At 44.0% G+C, this 17,957-nt stretch overlaps 1 protein-coding gene and 1 long non-coding RNA gene across 32 annotated transcripts in view; one reads left to right on the top strand and one right to left on the bottom strand.

The window, feature by feature from the left end:
- The window catches only part of LOC103787315 (uncharacterized), a 20,332-nt gene extending 4,165 nt beyond the window's left edge, over positions 1-16,167 (top strand). For 8 of the 31 annotated variants that reach the window (XM_017967847.4, XM_078360481.1, XM_054250713.2 and 5 more), the window contains 7 exons: positions 2,186-2,265; positions 4,141-4,297; positions 5,372-5,460; positions 6,721-6,847; positions 10,213-10,293; positions 11,489-11,571; positions 14,556-15,835. In XM_017967847.4, the coding sequence (XP_017823336.1) occupies positions 4,273-4,297; positions 5,372-5,460; positions 6,721-6,847; positions 10,213-10,293; positions 11,489-11,571; positions 14,556-15,686 (1,536 nt within the window). In that variant the 5' untranslated portion in view covers positions 2,186-2,265; positions 4,141-4,272 and the 3' untranslated portion in view covers positions 15,687-15,835. Of the gene's footprint in view, positions 1-2,185; positions 2,266-4,140; positions 4,298-5,371; positions 5,461-6,720; positions 6,848-10,212; positions 10,294-11,488; positions 11,572-14,555 lie in introns of all 31 variants that reach the window. The other 23 variants (XM_078360480.1, XM_078360478.1, XM_078360479.1 and 20 more) reach the window with 7 other exon arrangements.
- Positions 5,885-17,957, bottom strand: LOC144580840 (uncharacterized). Its single transcript, XR_013531045.1, has 3 exons — positions 17,844-17,957; positions 16,038-16,116; positions 5,885-6,020 (listed from the first exon to the last, which is right to left on the bottom strand). It is a non-coding gene; the product is annotated as an uncharacterized LOC144580840 (long non-coding RNA).

Raw genomic sequence — 17,957 nt, 5'->3', positions numbered from 1 at the left:
CAGGCTGTAGTGCAATGGCGTGATCTCGGCTCACCGCAACTTCCACTTCCGGGGTTGAAGCCATTCTCTTGCCTCAGCCTCCTGAGTAGCTGGGATTCCAGGCATGCACCACTATGCCCGGCTAATTTTGTTTTTTTAGTAGAGACAGAGTTTCTACATGTTGGTCAGGCTGGTCTCGCACTCCCGACCTCAGGTGATCCACCTGCCTTGGCCTCTCAAAGTGCTAGGATTACAGGTGTGAGTCACTGTGCCCAGCCACTTAGATTATTTTTAATTTACCTTTTGATTTTTTTTTTTTTTTTTAAGAGACAAGGTCTGTCTCTGTCACCCAGGCTGGAATACACTGGTGTCATGGCTTACTGCAGCCTCTACCTAGGCTGAAGCAGTCCTCCAACCTCAGCCTCCTGAGTAGGTGACGTGTATACCACCACACCTGGCTACTCTTTGTGCTTTTTATTAGAGATGGATTTTCATCATGTTGCCCAGGCTGGTCTTAAACTCCTGAGTTTGTCAAGCAATCTGGCTGTGTTTGCCTCCCAAAGTGATTTTCTTTCTTTAAAATTTTTCTAGGTCACTGCCTTCTTTTCAGCACTAGATGGAATCTTACACCTAGATTATTTAGATGGTGTTGTCATCTGAACAATATTATCTATCAGGGGGCTGAGGCAGGAGAATTGCCTGAACCCAGGAAGTGGAGGTTGCGGTGAGCTGAGATCACGCCATTGCACTCCAGCCTGGGTAACAAGAGCGAAACTGTCTCAAAAAAGAAAGCAGGGAACTCATTTCAGCAATGGTATTTGTTGCAGTCATACCTGTCCTATGAAGAATACTAGCACAGCTGTTTGAGGATTACGATACTCCTCTCCTCTCTCAATAACCTTTGTGAAGAGAGTGTCTTCTGCATTCTCAACAGAGGACAGGGAAGTGGATACAGATGACACATAGTAAATCCAGTGACACTCCTGTCTCTAGGATTCCCTCTTTCTCATTTTGCCAGGGAAGCTCTGGCATACGAGTCTCATTAATTATAACAATTTCAGCTCTGAGAACATAAGAAATAGCTTTATTTCAGGGGTGTTCTAAAGAAGCTCTCTGATTCTTTTTTTTTTGAGACGGACTCACTCTGTTGCCCAGGCTGGAGTGCAGTGGGGTGATCTTTGCTCACTGCAGCCTCCGCCTCCTGAGTTCAAGTGATTCTCCTCCCTCGGCCTCCTGAGAAGTTGGGACTACAGGCACATGCCACAACACCTGGTTAATGTTTGCATCACCTGAAACAGGTTGGGCGGTGACAGGTTTTAGTGAGTTAAGATTGTGCCACTGTAACTCCAGCCTACAACAGAACAAAAATCCATCTCAAAAAAAAAAGAGGGAGAGAGGGATACAATACACCCATGGTATGTCAAAAGCTCCAAAAGAGAAAATATTCAAACTTTTGACAATACTGTGAAAAAAGTAATGATCTCAGCCCAGCATGGTGGCTCAAGCCAGTAATCCCAGCACTTTGGGAGGCCGAGGTGGGTGGACCACCTGAGGTCAGGACCAGCCTGGGCAACATGGTGAATCTCCCCTTCTCTACAAAAATACAAAAACATTTAGGCAGGCGTGATGGTGGGTGCCTGTATTATCAGCTGCTCAGGAGGCTGAGTTGGGAGAATCACTCGGACCCGGGAGGTGGAGGTTGCAGTGAGCCAAGATCTCGCCATTGCATTCCAGCCTGGGCAACAGAGTGAGACTGTCTCAAAACAAGCAAACAAAATAATGATTTCACTTTGCACTTGCATTATTTCCTATTTGAATGAAAGTTTTAATGGTTTTTATTTTAATTTTTTGGATACAGGGCCTCACTCTATCATATAGGCTGGAGTACAGTGGTGTAGTCATGCTTCTTGCAGCCTCAGCCTCCCCAGGCTCAGGTGATTTTTTTAAATCAACCAAAGAGCTGGGATTACAGGCATTAGCCACTGTGCCCACTCTTTACTGGTTTTTAAATGTGTATTTAAGCCTGAATGATGGCTATAGGGTCAGAGATAACCAATCTCCTCAGGGCACAAATGAGATACATGAAATTTGAGCTCTTTTAAACTAGCCTCACTGCTCTCTTTAGGAATACGGTTATTTTTTCTTGGATAGATTTGTCATCTCTTGCGTAAGCCTCTTCCATTGGTGTATCTTTCCATCTGCACAGGACCTGTTCAAACGCAGTCTGTGTCTTGACTGGAGGACGAGGAGGAAAGTCGAGCACATCGCCGATAGGAGTTCTCCAAGGTGAGTGTGAAGAACACCTGGTCAGTGAGAAGTTCAGTGTGTTTGGAAGCATAATGAAGACATTTGAAAGATGTACTTTGTCACAGAACGTGGGGCCTTTGGACTTGGAAGTTTTAGGGTATCTTCAACGTTCCATATTCCTCTCTTTTTCATCCAACCCAGACTTTCATATGATTTTGCAAACAATCTGCTCTTTTTTCTTTTTATGATTTTTTTTTTTTTTGAGATGGAGTTTTGCTCTTATTACCCAGGCTAGAGTGCAATGGCGTGATCTCGGCTCACCGCAACCTCCGCCTCCTGGGTTCAAACAATTCTCCTACCTCAGCCTCCTGAGTAGCTGGGACTACAGGCTGCGCCACCATGCCCAGCTAAGTTTTTGTATTTTTTTTAGTAGAGACGGGGTTTCACGATGTTGACTAGGATGGTCTTATCTTCTGACCTAGTGATCCACTCACCTTGGCCTCCCAAAGTGCTGGGATTATAGGCATGAGCCACTGCGCCCATGATTTTAATGTGTGCTTTTCATCCAGATTGTTCCTACTTTTCTTTCCTAATAATACCACTTCTGTTCACTATCATTTAATTTCCACAGAATAAATTGTTTAAAAAAATTACTAAATTGCCAGGCACAGTGGCTCATACCTGTAATCCCAGCACTTTAGGAGGCTAAGGCAGGCAGATCACTTGAGATCAGGAGGTGAAGACCAGCCTGGCCAACGTGGTGAAACCCTGTCTCTACTAAAAATACAAAACTTAGCCGGGTGTGGTGGCACTCGCTTGTAGTCCAGCTACTCGGGAGGCTGAGGCAGGAGAATCTCTTGAACCCAGGAGGCGGAGACTGCAGTCAGCCAAGATCATACCACTGCACTCGATTGGGCAACAGAGTGAGACTGTCTTGGGAGTGGGGGTGGAAAGAACAGCTACAACTTGGGTGACCATGTGATTAAGTTTATGGTAGTTTAGTCATTCTCCAAGATCAAAGTGACTTCTGCACAGGGCAGAGTAGTATGTTTATTTAATGAGAATGAGGAAGTAGTAAGTATCATAACCACTGGTCCTTATGGTGGCATTATTCTTTGCAGTTCCCCAAGATATATTACTTCTAGTTTATTGTATTAGCGGATAGGTAATTTGTAGTGCCTCCAGTTTGCTTTTTCTACCGAAATGGTCCTCACCTTACCGATCAGAGAGCCAATTTTAGGGATGCTGTTAGTTCCCAGAAATTCCTGTCTTCTGATTATATATTCAGGAACTGGGGAAATAATGATGGAATAGGTCCATAGTTCAAGTGGGCCCTCGATAAGTACTTAAGACACTATCTATCACCGAACTACCGTAAGTCTTCACTTTGGTAGTGGCCCACAGTGGTCTTTTGGGTCCCCAGAATGTGGTTTCAGCTCAGGGCCACTTTGTTAATTGTCTATATTTTCTTTTTTTCTCAGATGGAGCCTCACTCTGTTGCCCGGGCTGGAGTCCAGTGACGTGATCTCAGCTTGATGCCTCCTGGAATCAAGCAATTCTCCTGCCTAGCCCATAGAGAGCTGTGATTGTGCCACTGTACTTCAACCTAGGCAACAGAATAAGACCCTGTCTCAATACACAGATAGATACATAGATACACAGAGTTATTGATAGCTATTGGGAAAGATGGTTATGATAATTACGTGAGCATGTATATATAAAGCTACTAGAGCTTCTTCTGACATACTAGTCCTCAGTAAATGTTAGTCACCGTTAATACTGTCGTTAACTGAGTGACAATATTGAGTGGATATTTTGGTGGCTTTCACATCTGTCACCTGCAGAGAGAAAGCTCATGTATAATGTTCGATGACTGATGTTTGATGCTTGCTGTTTGATGATTGATATGAACAGGACCACAAATAACCCTGTACAAAGAGGAATGGAGATTGCCTCTCTCCACCTAGGTTCATAAGCTTCCCTGAGGCGATCTTGGCATGAAGGAAGAGAGAGCATTGAGGCACATCTCACCATCAGCTTCAGAGGATGGCAGCTATTGATTTGTCCTGTGGTAAGTCCTCGTTGATGCTCTTTTTCAGAGATTCTGCATTAGGTTGCCCTCCACAACATAAGAGTTCAGTGAGCTGGGCCTGAGCAGGCATGCCGCAGTTTCTCTTTTTTTGTTTCGTTTTGTTTTTTTTTTTGAGACAGAGTTTTGGACTTGTTGCCCACTCTGGAGTGCAATGGCTGGATCTCAGCGCACCACAACCTCTGCCTACAGGGTTCAAGCAATTCTCCTGCCTCCCAAGTAGCTGAGATTACTGGCATGCACCACCATGTCTGGCCAATATTGTATTTTTAGTAGACATTGGGTTTTTTCATGTTGGTCAGGCTGGTCTCGAACTCCTGACTTCAGGTGATCCGCCCACCTCAGTCTCCCAAAGGGCTGGGATTACAGGTGTGAACTACCATGCTCAGCCACCACTGGTTCTTCTGGAGGAATTGAAGTGAGACACAGAATGCTGGTTTTAAAATTAATTAATTTATTTATTTTTTGAGATGGAATCTTCTGTGTCGCCCAGGCTGGAGTGCAGTGGCATGATCTCAGCTCACTGCAACCTCCACTTCACGGGTTCAAGCAATTCTCTGCCTCAGCCTTCTGAAATTTTTTTTTTCCTCTGTAGAGACGGGATTTCACCATGTTGGCTAGGCTGGTCTCAAATTCCTCACCTCAAGTGATTTGCCTGCCTTGGTTTCCCAAAGTGTTGGGATTACAGGCAGGAGCCACTGTGCCTAGCCAGAATGCTGTTTTAGAATTCAGCCCTGGTTTGTGTGCCTTAGGAAATGCTACATAAGCTTCATGAATTTTACTAGTATGGGCAGATAGTCACATTTTTCAGGGTGTAAGTTTTCTTGTAAAATGAAACTATTACCCTTTACCCAACAGGCAGCTCAGCCCACATCTGCTTTTCTGAGTCTAGGTGACAAGGACTACTATGGCATTTCGTGGGAGTGTTGTCTGTCTGCAGTTTTCTTGTGTGTGCAGGAGTATATGGGAATTTCAAACTGGGAAGGACTTCTAGGCATATGAATGTGGGAAGTACAGGTAGCTCTGGCTTCTCATGCCTTCTTACTTTTCCACTAGGGTTTTTTCCCAGGGAAGCAATCTGCCCTCTTGAAGAAAAGACAAAGGTAGAAAGGACGGTGGTGGACTACCTGGCAAATGGTTATCAGGTAAAGTGAAAATGTACTGTTGTACAAAATGTCATACTTACATCCAGTAGGTGGACACATTTCCTTCTAGACAGACTCATCTCCAGAGTTCTCTTAGAGCAAATGAAGCCTCACTGAAGGACTGAGTCCCCAGATGAATTTCTCTAGGGAATGAAATCTCTTATAGATAAAGTGTTAACTTGAAAATCATCCCATGATCTCAGTAATAACTTAATTAAGCTTGACCTTCATGGTGCCAGGTTCATCTTTGTTTGATTGCTGGGTGCTGTGACAGATGATGAGGCAGATGAAAGTGTCCTTTTATCAAATAATTTATTCATGCATCAGCATTTATCAGATATCTGCAGTGTGCTGAGGAGTGTGCCGCATAGAGACAGATGGTATAGGAAGAGCTTCTAGCCTGGTGGTGATTGTGCTGAGATAAAGTGTAAGCTGTGGGCAGTGGCTCATGCCTGTAATTCCAGCTACTCGGGAGGCAGAGGTCAGAGGAGCACTGCAGCCCAGGAGATTGAAGCTTCAGTCAGTCACCAGTGATTGTGTCTGGGTGACACAGTGGGACCCTGTCATTATATATAAATAAATACAGATTAGATGGATGGATGGATAGGTGGATAGCTGCTAGATAGGTAAAAATTGATGTTTAGGAAGTGCTGTTCTAATCAAAATAAAAATAAGAATTTAAAATTTAAAAATTAAAAATATTTACAAATTTAAAATAAACAGATTTAAAAAACAATTAAAAAAATTTTTTAAAACGTGCTGTTTGACTGGTCACAGTGGCTCATGCCTGGAATCCCAGCACTTTGGGAAGCTGAGGCTGGCAGATTACCTAAGATCAGGAGTTCAAGACCAGCCTGGCCAACATGGTGAAACCCCATCTCTACTAAAAATAAAAAATTACCCAGGTGTGGTGGCACATATGCCTATAGTCCCAGCTACTCGGGAGGCTGAGGCAGGAGAATCCCTTGAACCCGGGAGGCAGAGGTTGCAGTGAGCCGAGATGGCACTACTGCACTCCAGCCTGGGTGACAGTGATACTCCCTCTCAAAAAAAAAAAAAAAAGTGCTGTTCAAGGTACATGCCTATAGGAGGTCATCTTTGAGTGTTTAGACACAACAGCTCCTGAGACATTAAACCCTGGAGTAGATGTTGGGAGATCTCAGAACCACATATAAATGAGTAGGTTCCCCTTCCTCATTCTCCAGTGAACATTGGTGGAAGTGTTCATTGGCTCAAACCATCATGTGTGTGATGACTTAGGATTCAGTGACCTTTGATGATGTTGCTGTGGAGTTCACCCCAGAGGAGTGGGCTTTACTGGACACAACTCAGAAATACCTCTACAGAGATGTGATGCTGGAGAACTACAAGAACCTGGCCTCTATGGGTAAGAGTCACATCATTTTGCTGGGCATGGTGGCCTGCACCTTTAGTCCCAGATACTTGGGAGGCTGAGGTGGGAGAATTGTTTTAGCCTGAGAGTTTGAGACTAGCATGGGCAACATTGTGAGACCTCGTTTCTAAAAAAAAGATTAAAAAAAAAAAAGACTAGGCTGGGTGCAGTTGCTCATGCCTGTAATTCCAGCACTTTGGAAGGCCAATATGGGCAAATCATCTGAGGTCAGGATTTTGAGACCAGCCTGGCCAAAATATTGAAACCCTTTCTCTACTAAAAATACAAAAAACTAGCCAGCTGTGGTGGCGGGTGCCTGTAAACCCAGCTATTAGTTTGGGACCAAAAAACTGCTTGAACCCAGGAGGTGGAGGTTGTAGTGAGCTGAGATTGCGCCAAGGAACTCCAGCTGGGGCGACAGAGGGAGACTTTGTCTCAAAAAATAAATAAAGACTAGCAGACGGGCACAGTGGCTCATGCCTGTAATCCTGGCACTTTGGGAGGCCAAGGAGGGCAGATAATGAGGTCAGGAGTTCAAGACCAACCTGGCCAACATAGTGAAACTCAGTCTTTCCTAACAATACAAAAATTAGCTGGTCATGGTGGCACATCCCTGTAGTCCCAGCTACTCCAGAGGCTGAGGCAGGAGAATCCCTTGAACCCAAAGGCAGAGGTTGAGGTGAACTGAGATCATGCCACTGTATTCCAGCCTGGGCTGACAGAGTAAGACTCTGTCTGAAAAAAAAAAAAAAAAAAAAAGACTAGCATCATCTCTTATAGCCTGTTATAGAACACAAGTATAGTGAAACCCCGTCTCTACTAAAAATACAAAAAACTAGCTGGGCATGGTGGCGCGTGCCTGTAATCCCAGCTACTCGGGAGGCTGAGGCAGGAGAATTGCCTGAACCCTGGAGGCAGAGGTTGCGGTGAGCCGATATCGCGCCACTGCACTCCAGCCTGGGTAACGAGCGAAACTCCGTCTCAAAAAAAAAAAAAAGAGAGAGAGAACACAAGTATGTTACATCCTTGCTTGTCAATTCTGAATACAGTGGGGAATAACAGAGAATGTCCCAAATAACAGTCCCTGCTGTAATAGGTTTTCATTTACTGTGGTAACTCTTGAAACATCATCAACTGCATCTGTATCATGCTGTTAGAAATGTCCATCTTCGTGGGGTGTGGAGGGTGGGGAGCGATAACAGGCAGAGAAATGCCAGATATAGTATGCACCAAAAGTAAAATAAATTAAAAAGAAAAAGAATGCTGCTCAGGGGATTAGATAAGATGATTTAAAACTCAAAATAAAAACTACCAGCCAGTATATTGTAATGAGGTAGATAAAACTATTTCTGGAAAACAGTGGCCATACAACTTCCCTGTGAAAAATTTCAAAAAATAAAAAAATGCCCAGTTACCCTGAGATAATTCATAAGGGATGCCAAGGTCCAAGCTGACCATCAACTCCAAAGCTGAAGAGAGGGAAAAGAGATCTGTATTATAGAAGTGGTAGAAGAATTTGGCATTGGGTAAAATCCAAAGTCAGGGCTGAGAAAAAGATACTAGCAGCACAATAGGACCAATGTGCTTGTCCTTTAGTCTGCTAAGAGTTATTATGATTTATTTGAGATACTTGTTTACAGTTTTTTAACATTAGTTTGGGGGTATAGATGGTATGTTGGTTTGCATGGCCTATTATGACAAATTTTGTCTGATGTAATGTAAAAAAAAAAAAAAATTTACATTTTTTTTTTTTGGAGACAGAGTCTCGTTCTGTTGCCAGGCGCCAGGCTGGAGTACAATGGCTTGATCTTGGCTCACTGCAACCTCCATCTTCCAGGTTCAAGCAGTTCTCCTGCCTCAGCTTCCCAAGTAGCTGGGACTACAGGGGCATGACACCATGCCCAGCCAATTTTTGTATTTTTTTAGTAGAGATGGGGTTTCACCATGTTGGCCAGGATGGTCTCGATCTCTTGACCTCATGATCCGCCCGCTTCAGCCTCCCAAAGTGCTGGGATTACAGGCGTGAGCCACCATGCCCGGCCAGAAATGTGCATCTTCATTCCCATGTCTTTGACTAATAAATTGGAAACTTCAGGGTTTGGGCCCAGTCATCTGTGTTTTTAGAATCCCTAAAGATGAATCTAATATACTGCCGTGTTTGAGATTCAGTGGCAGAGTTGTTTAGCCATGAGAGCAAGCATCTTTTTCTTGTACTTACTTTTTTTTTTTTTTTGAGACAGAGTCTCGCCCCATCGCCCAGGCTGGAGTACAATGACATGATCTTGGTTCACCCTGCAACCTCAGCCTCCCAAGTAGCTGGGATTACAGGCACCCGCCACTGTGCCCCACTAAGTTTTTTAAATTTATTTTTATTTTTAGTAGAGACAGGGTTTCACCATCTTGGCCAGGCTGAATCTTGAACTCCTGACCTTGTGATCCAGCTGCCTCAGCCTCCCAAAGTGCTGGATGAGCCATCGTGCCTAGCTTACTTACATGTAAAAGTTTGGCCAGGTGTGGTGGCTCACTCTTGTAATCCCAGCACTTTGGAGGCCCAGGTGGGTGGATCACCTTACGTCAGGAGTTCAAGACCAGGCTAGTCAGCATGGCGAAACTTCGTCACTAGTAAAAATACAAAAATTAGCTGGGCATGGTGGGGTGTGCCAATAGTCCCAGCTACTTAGGAGATTGAGGCAGGAAAATCGCTTCAACCTGGGAGGTGGAGGTTGCAGTGAGTCAGGATTGCAACACTGCACTCCATCCTGGTGACAGAATGAGACTATGTTTCAAAAAAAAAACATACAGAAAAAGAAATAAAAGTTTTAGTGCTTTGTAAATGTGTACGTCAGCCTGAATTTGGGTTTAATTGGTCGAGATAACCAATTTTGGGGGGCACAGAAATGCAGATCTTTGCTTGTTTAGCCCCCCCCCTTTTAAAAGCCCTTTTGTTTTAATTACATTGCTTTTATTAGAAATATATCTCCTGGCTGAGCGCTGTGCCTCATCCCTGTAATCCCAGCACTTTGGGAGGCTGAGGTGGGCGGATCACCTGAGGTTAGGAGACCAGCCTGGCCAACATGGTGAAACCCCATATCTACTAAAAGTACAAAAAAAATTAACCAGCCGTGGTGGCAGGTGCCTGTAATCCCAGCTACTCAGGAGGCTGAGGCAGGAGAATCACTTAAACCCAAGAGGCTGAGGTTGTAGTGAGTCAAGATTGCACCACTGCACTCCAGCCTGGGAGACAAGTAAGAGATTCTATCTCAAAAAAAAAAGAAGGTAGAAATAAATCTCCTAAATCATAGGAAGGTTTGTCATTTCTTGCATGAGCCACTTCGTTTAATGTCTTTCCACCTGCACAGGTTGTCAGCTGTTCATACCCAACCTGACCTCTTGGTTAAAACAAGAAGAGTTGAAGACAATGGAGAGTGGAGTTCTTCAGCGTGAGTATTTGTAAAACAGAACTCTAATGAGAAGTTCCGTATGTTTTTGCAAATAAAAAAAAGGAGATTTTTAGGCCAGGCGCAGTGGCTTATGCCTGTAATCCCAGCACTTTGGGAGGCTGAGGCAGGTGGATCGCCTGAAGCAAAATTTGACTGGGTGCAGTGGCTCACACTTGTAATCCCAGCACTTTGGGAGGCCGAAGCAGGGGGAATCATGAGTTCAGGAGATTGAGACCATCCTGGCTAACATGGTGAAACCCAGTCTCTACTAAAAATGCGAAAAATTAGCCGGACATGGTGGCACATGCCTGTAGTCAAAGCTACTTGGAAGGCTGAGGCAGTAGAATTGCTTGAACCCAGGAGGCAGAGGTTGCAGTGAGCCGAGATTGCGCCACTGCACTTCACCCTGTGCAAGGAGTAAGACTGTTCTAAAAAAACAAATAAAAGATTTTTAAAGATGCATTTGGGCCGGGCGCGGTGGCTCAAGCCTGTAATCCCAGCACTTTGGGAGACCGAGGCAGGTGGATCACGAGGTCAAGAGATCGACCATCCTGGTCAACATGGTGAAACCCTGTCTCTACTAAAAATACAAAAAAGTAGCTGGGCATGGTGGTGCGTGTCTGTAATCCCAGCTACTCGGGAAGCTGAGGCAGGAGAATTGCCTGAACCCAGGAGGTGGAGGTTGCGGTGAGCCGAGATCGCGCCATTGCACTCCAGCCTGGGTAACAAGAGCGAAACTCCGTCTCAAAAAAAAAGAGGCACTTGGCCTCAGAAGATTTAAGCTATTTTTATCAGAATTTCAGATATCTCTGACTTATTTTCTATCTAGTCACAAATTCCTATGATCTAACAAAACTACCTGTTCTCGTTTTTTGTTGATTTTATCATTTTAATATATGCTCTTTATCCAGATCTTCCTGCTTTCCCTTCCTGATAATCTCTTCCTGTTCACCATTGGTTTTAGTTTTCACAGAAGCAGTGTGTAATAAACTACCTAAACTTCTCAGTTGTGTAATAAACCGTACATCCTTATAGCCAAAGCTTTGCTGTAATACCAAATCCTCAAGGTTCCCTGGCTTTTATTTTGTTACTGTGTTTAATTTGAAAGCAAGTACTAATGACTCATTATTTTAAACCACTTAAGTATAACATTTCTTCTCTAAACCCTCACATTACTTTTTCTGCTTAACTTCAGAATGGGAAATACAACCTAGAACCCAAGGGTTATCACTTCAGCAGAGATTTTTGAAGAATGAAATCTTCAATGGGATACAAATGGTAAGATTAATGAGGGATGTTTCTTAGTTTCTTCTCTCAGAAAAGATTGAGAATTCCATTCTAGAAAATTAGCATAGTCAGAGCTGTGGCTTACATCTGTAATCCCAGCTACTTGGGAGGCTAAGATGGATCATTTGAGACCAGCCTGGGCAATATAGCAAGATCACATCTCTGATTTTAAAAAGAGGCTGGATATGGTGGTTCATGCCTGTAGTACCAACACTTTGGGATGCCAAGGTGCGTGGCTCACTTGAGGTCAGGAGTTTGAGACCAGCCTGGCCAACATGGTGAAACTCTGTCTCTACTAAAGATACAAAATTAGCCAGGCATGGTGGTGGACACCTGTCATCACAGTTACTTGAGAGGCTGAGGCAGGAGAATTGCTCGACCCAGAGGCGAAGGTTGTAGTGAGCCAAGATGGCACCACTGTATTCCAGCCTGGGTGATGGAGTGAGACTCCGCTTCAAAAAAAAAGAAACTGAGTCTGTAATCCCAGGAGGCCGAGGTGGGTGGATCACTTAAGGTTAGCACTTCGAGACCAGTCTGGCCAACGTGGTAAAACTATCTCTACTAAAAATACAAAATTAGCCAGATGTGGTGATGGGCACTTGTAATCCCAGTTACTTGAGAGGCTGAGGCAGAATTGCTTAAACCCGGGAAGTAGAGTTTGCAATGAAAAAAAAAAAAAAAAAAACAGCACAAATGAGAAATACTTCAGAGAATTAGAGAAGTAGCCTACACTCGAGGGAATAGGGTCTCTGGAGAGATACTCTGAATGTGATAAGTTTTCTGATGTTCTAAACCTGTATAACTTGTCACTTTAGAATACCCAGAAGTATACATTCCCACATATGTAACTAGTCATTGAGGATTTAAACAGTTTCATGAATATCTACACAATTTGGCTGTGTGCAATGGCTGATGCCTGTAATCCCAGCACTTTGAGAAGCTGAGGCAGGAGAATTGCTTGAATCTGGGAGTTCAAAACCAGCCTGGGCAACAGGGAGACCCTGTCTCTGCAAAAAATTAAAAATGAGCCAGGCGTTTTGGCATACGACTTTAGTCCAAGCTCCTTGGGGGACTGAGGCAGGATGATGGCTTGAGCCTGGGAGATTAACGCTGCAGTGAGCTATGACTGTGCCATTGTACCTAGCCTGGATGACAGAGTGAGATCTTGTCTCAAACCACCCCCCCAAAATTAAAATATACAGTTTTCTGGCCGGGCGTGGTGGCTCACGCCTATAATCCCAGCACTTTGGGAGGCTGAGGCAGGTGGATCATGAGGTCAAGAGATCGAGACCATCCTGGTCAACAAGGTGAAATCCGTCTCTACTAAAAATACAAAAATTAGCTGGACATGGTGGCGTGCGCCTGTAATCCCAGCTACTTGGGAGGCTGAGGCAGGAGAATTGCTTGAACCCAGTGGGGGGGTTATGGTGAGCCGAGATCGTGCCATTGCACCCCAGCCTGGGTAACAAGAGGGAAACTCCGTCTCAAAAAATAAAATAAAATAAAATATAGAGGTTTTTTTTTTTTTTTTTTTTTTTTTTTTTTTAAAACAATTAGAGCCAGTGGCATAGAATTCTAGCAAAAGGTCCCATTATTCACTCTGGAAGAAATCAAGAGTTCAGGAAATGAAACCATGAAAGAAAAATTATAAAAATTGTAGTTATGAAACTAGGCTGCCATGGTAGCTCATCGCCGTAATCCCAGCACTTTGGGAGGCTGAGGCAGCTTGAAGAGATTGAGACCAGCCTAGGCTACATAGCAAGACACTGTCTCTACAAAATTAAATTGAGGCTGGGTGCAGTGGCTCATGCTTGTAATCCCAGCAATTATGGAGGCCAAGGTGGGTGGATCACAAAGTCAGGAGTTCGAGACTAGCCTAGCCAACATGGTGAAACTCCATTTCTGCTAAAATTGCAAAAATCATCTGGGTGTGGTGGCATGTGCCTATAATCCCAGCTACTCAGGAGTCTGAGGCACAAGAATCTCTTGAACTGAGGAAGTGGAGATTGCAGTGAGCCAAGATTGCGCCACTGTACTCCAGACAGAGCGAGACTCCATTGCATAAATAAATAGAAAGTTTGGCCAGGCATGATGGTGCGTGCTGAAAGTTTTACCTACACAGGAAGCTAACGCAGGATGATCACTTGAACACAACCAGGAGTTTGAGGTTACAGTGAGCCATGATCACACCAGTGCACTATACCCCAGGCAATGGAGCAAAACGCTAATTTTGAAAAAAGTGAAACGTACTGGACATGGTGTAATCTTACCACTTTGGGAGGCCAAGGCAGGCAGATCACCTGAACTCAGGAGTTTGAGACCAGCCTGGGCAACGTGGCAAAACCCTGTCTCTAAAAAAAAAAAAAAAAAAAAATAGAAAACTTGCTGGGTGCGGTGGCTCAAGCCTGTAATCCCAGCACTGTGGGAGGGCGAGGCAAGTGGATTACGAGGTCAAGAGATAGAGACCATCCTGGTCAACATGGTGAAACCCCATCTCTACGAAAAATACAAAAAATTAGTTGGGCATAGTGGCGCGTGCCTGTAATCCCAGCTACTCAGGAGGCTGAGGCAGGAGAATTGCCTGAACCCAGGAGGCGGAGGTTGCGGTGAGCCGAGATCGCGCCATTGCACTCCAGCCTGGGTAACGAGAGCAAAACTCCGTCTCCAAAAAAAAAAAAAAAAAAAAAAATAGAAAACTTAGCTAGGTGCATTAGCATGCACCTGTATTCCCAGCTGCCCCAGCTACGAGGAAGGAGATTCACTTGAGCCTGGGAGGTGGAGGTTGCAGTTGGCTAAGATTGTGCCACTAACACTTCAGACTGGGAGATAGAACAAGACTCTGTGTCAAAAAAAAAAAAAAGGGGCGGGGCAGTAAAAAGTAAAATAATAATTGTCATCAAAATGTTTCTGTCTTTAGGTGAGTGAAATCTCTTAATATGTCTGAAAATGTTTTAAATCCTTTATCTGTTCATCAGCAGACAAGCTACAGTGGATGGAAACTCTGTAAGAATTGTGGAGAGGTCTTCAGTGAACAGTTTTGCCTTAAGACACACATGAGACCTCAGAATGGAGGGAACACTTCTGAGTGTAATTGTTATGGAAAAGACGTCCTCACTGTGCACAGGGAACCGTCTGTTGGATGGGAACTTTCCAAATTTAATCCATGTGGAAAAGTCTTCACCCTAACTCCAGGCCTTGCCGTACATCTTCAAATTCTCAATGCAAGAAAGCCCTACAAATGTAAGGAATGTGGAAAAGGCTTTAAGTATTTTGCGAGCCTTGATAATCACATGGGAATCCACACTGGAGTGAAGCTCTGTGAATTTCGGGAATGTGGGGGAGCCATCACAGCTTCCTCACATGTAAAGCAGTGTGCAACAGTTCATACTGGAAAGAAATCCAAAGAGACTGAGAAATGTGGGAAACCCTTCACTAATTGTTCTCAACTTTCTGCACATGGGAAAACTCATAAAGGAGAGAAGTCCTTTGAATGTAAAGAATATGGAAGATCCTTTAGAAATTCCTCATTCCTTAACGATAACATTCAAATTCACACTGGAATAAAACCACACAAATGTACGGAATGTGGGAAAACATTCACTAGATCAACTCACCTTACTCAACATGTAAGAACGCACACTGGAATAAAACCCTATGAATGTAAGGAATGTGGGCAAGCCTTCACTCAGTACACGGGTCTTGCTATACACATTCGAAATCACAGTGGAGAGAAACCCTATCAGTGTAAGGAATGTGGGAAAGCCTTCAATAGATCTGCAACCCTTACCCAACATAAAAGAATTCACACAGGAGAGAAGCCTTATGAATGCATTGAATGTGGAAAAACTTTCATTACTTCTTCGCATCGTAGTAAACATTTGAGAACTCATACTGGAGAAAAGCCCTTTATATGCAAGGTATGTGGGAAAGCATTTATGTTTTCCTCAGCCCTTAAAGTACACCTGCGAAATCATACTGGAGAGAAACCTTTTGTATGTAAGGAATGTGGGAAAGCATTTGCTGTTTCCTCACGCCTAAGTACCCATGAAAGAATTCACACTGGGCAGAAACCCTATGAATGTAAGGGTATGAATGTTACCATTTAGCCCATCAGTTGCCATTTTTAATTATTGGCAGTGACACCAAAGATCATCATATTTGTCTAAATGCCTTGCGAAGGTTTGTAATGGCTCATGGAGTGGCCTTAGATGCCATCCCGAGGGTCTGAAATTAAACCTACAGATTCTAAATACAACTTCTTCATGGTTACCTGAGTCCGGGCATCTGTAAAGAAGGGTCATGGATACTGAGGTCAGTACTGCAGGCTCCCTCACCTTGGTGATTAGATTCCTAGGACCATGGTATTAACAAGTTCTGAATGAGATAAATCATGCAGGTTTGTTTTATCCCCTGTTGGTTAGTGACTGCCAGTGTAGCACATTCATGTCAAAATTTACCAGAAGCCAAGGTGATGTAGGCCCAGAGGTGAACTGTTGAAAGATGTTCTTCCAAGGGTCTCTTCTGTTTCTATGGATCCTGCAGAGCATGGCAGAAATTAAACCATCCTTAACTGCCAGTGCACTTTCACAGCTGATTATTACTGTGTCGTCTTATAAAATCTAAGAAGTGTGACAGCCTTGCCTGTTCTGTTCTGCCTTCTCTCCATTTTAGGTGGCACAATCTAAGTGGCAATGCCACCTCTGGTATAATCCAGTCTCCTCACTTCTGTTAAGATGGCTAATACAGTCCATGAATCCCACTCATGATCTCTGTGCACAAACTAAATGGCTTACAAATTCATTTAACTTTAAATGAAGTTAAAAACACAAAATTTATATTCTCACATTTCTGGATGTTAGAAGTCTGAGATCAGAGTGCCAGCATGGTCAGTTTCTTGTGAGAGCTCTCTTTCTGGCATGCAAATGCCTACTTCCACATGTCTTCACATGATGGAGACCAAGAAATCAATTTATTGGTCTCTCTCTTTCCCACCCTCCTTCACTTCCTCCCCCTCTCCCCACAAACACTGCCATTTCTCTACATCATTTAATGATACTTCCTAAAGATCCTATTTTCACATACAGTCACATTGGGGTTTGGAGCTTCAACATAAGAATTTTGGAGGTCATCGTTCAGTCTGGGTAACAACAGCAAAACTCCATCTCAAAAAAAAAATTAAATGTGTAAAGGAATAAAGTACCAAGCACAGTGGCTCATGCCTGTAATTCCAGCAATGTGGGAGGCCAAGGAGGGAGGATCACTTGATCTCAGGAGTTCAAGAGCAGCCTGGGCAACAGAGAGAGATCTCTTCTCTACAAACATTATTTTTAAAAATTAGCTGTATGTGGTGGTGCACATATGTAGTCCCTGGTACTTGGGCAGGAGGATTGCTTGAGCCCAGGAGGTAAAGGCTGCAGTGAGCCATGAAATGCCACTACACTTCAGCCTGTGAGATGGAGTGAAACTGTGTTAATAAACAACAAAAATGAGTGTGATCTCCGCACACTGCAACCTCCACCTCCCGGACTGAAGCAATTCTCCTGCCTCAGCCTCCGGAGTAGCTGGGATTATAGGGATGCACCACCACACCCAGCTAATTTTTGAATTTTTAGTAAAGACAGGTTTTCGGCCCAGCCCAGTGGCCGCCCACCTCAGCCTCCCAAAGTGCTGGGATTAAGGTGTGAGCCACCACTCCGGGCCCATTTTAAGTGTTTTCAACAGAAAAAAAGGTAACTGGGCTGGGCACGGTGGCTCACGCCTGTAATCCCAGCACTTTGGGAGGCTGAGGCAGAGGCAGGCGGAACGCAAGGTCAGGAGTTTGAGATCAGGCTGACCAATATGGTGAAACCCTGTCTCTACAAAAAAAAAAAAAATTAGTCGGGTGGTGTGGCATGCAGCTGTAGTCCCAGCTACTTGGTAGGCTGAGGCAGGAGAATTGCTGGAAACTGGGAGGCAGAGGTTGAGTGAGCCGAAATCAGCCACTGCACTCCAGCCTGGGTAACAGTGAGACTCCATCTCAAAAAAAATTAACTGTGAAGTGATGGATGCATAAATTAGTATCATAGTGGTAATCATTTTACAGTGTTTACCTATACAAAACATCACATTATACACTTAAGTATATATAGTTTTTATTTGTCAATCATGCATCAATAAAGATTGTGGTGGGGATGGGGGGAAGTGGTAGTAGAAATACAGGATATGGACATGTGTAAGAATGGATTTGGAACCTAGTGTTATACAATCCATAAAAATGTACTTACAGTGGATCGGTGCTGGGCGCGGTGGCTCATGCCTGTAATCCCAGCACTTTAGGAGGCTGAGGCGCACAGATCTCAAGGTTAGGAGTTTGAGACCAGCCTGGCCAATATGATGAA

Source organism: Callithrix jacchus, chromosome 22, assembly GCF_049354715.1.
Source record: "Callithrix jacchus isolate 240 chromosome 22, calJac240_pri, whole genome shotgun sequence".
NCBI classification, from domain to species: Eukaryota; Metazoa; Chordata; class Mammalia; order Primates; family Cebidae; genus Callithrix; species Callithrix jacchus.
This window is presented reverse-complemented; position numbering and strand designations above follow the sequence as displayed.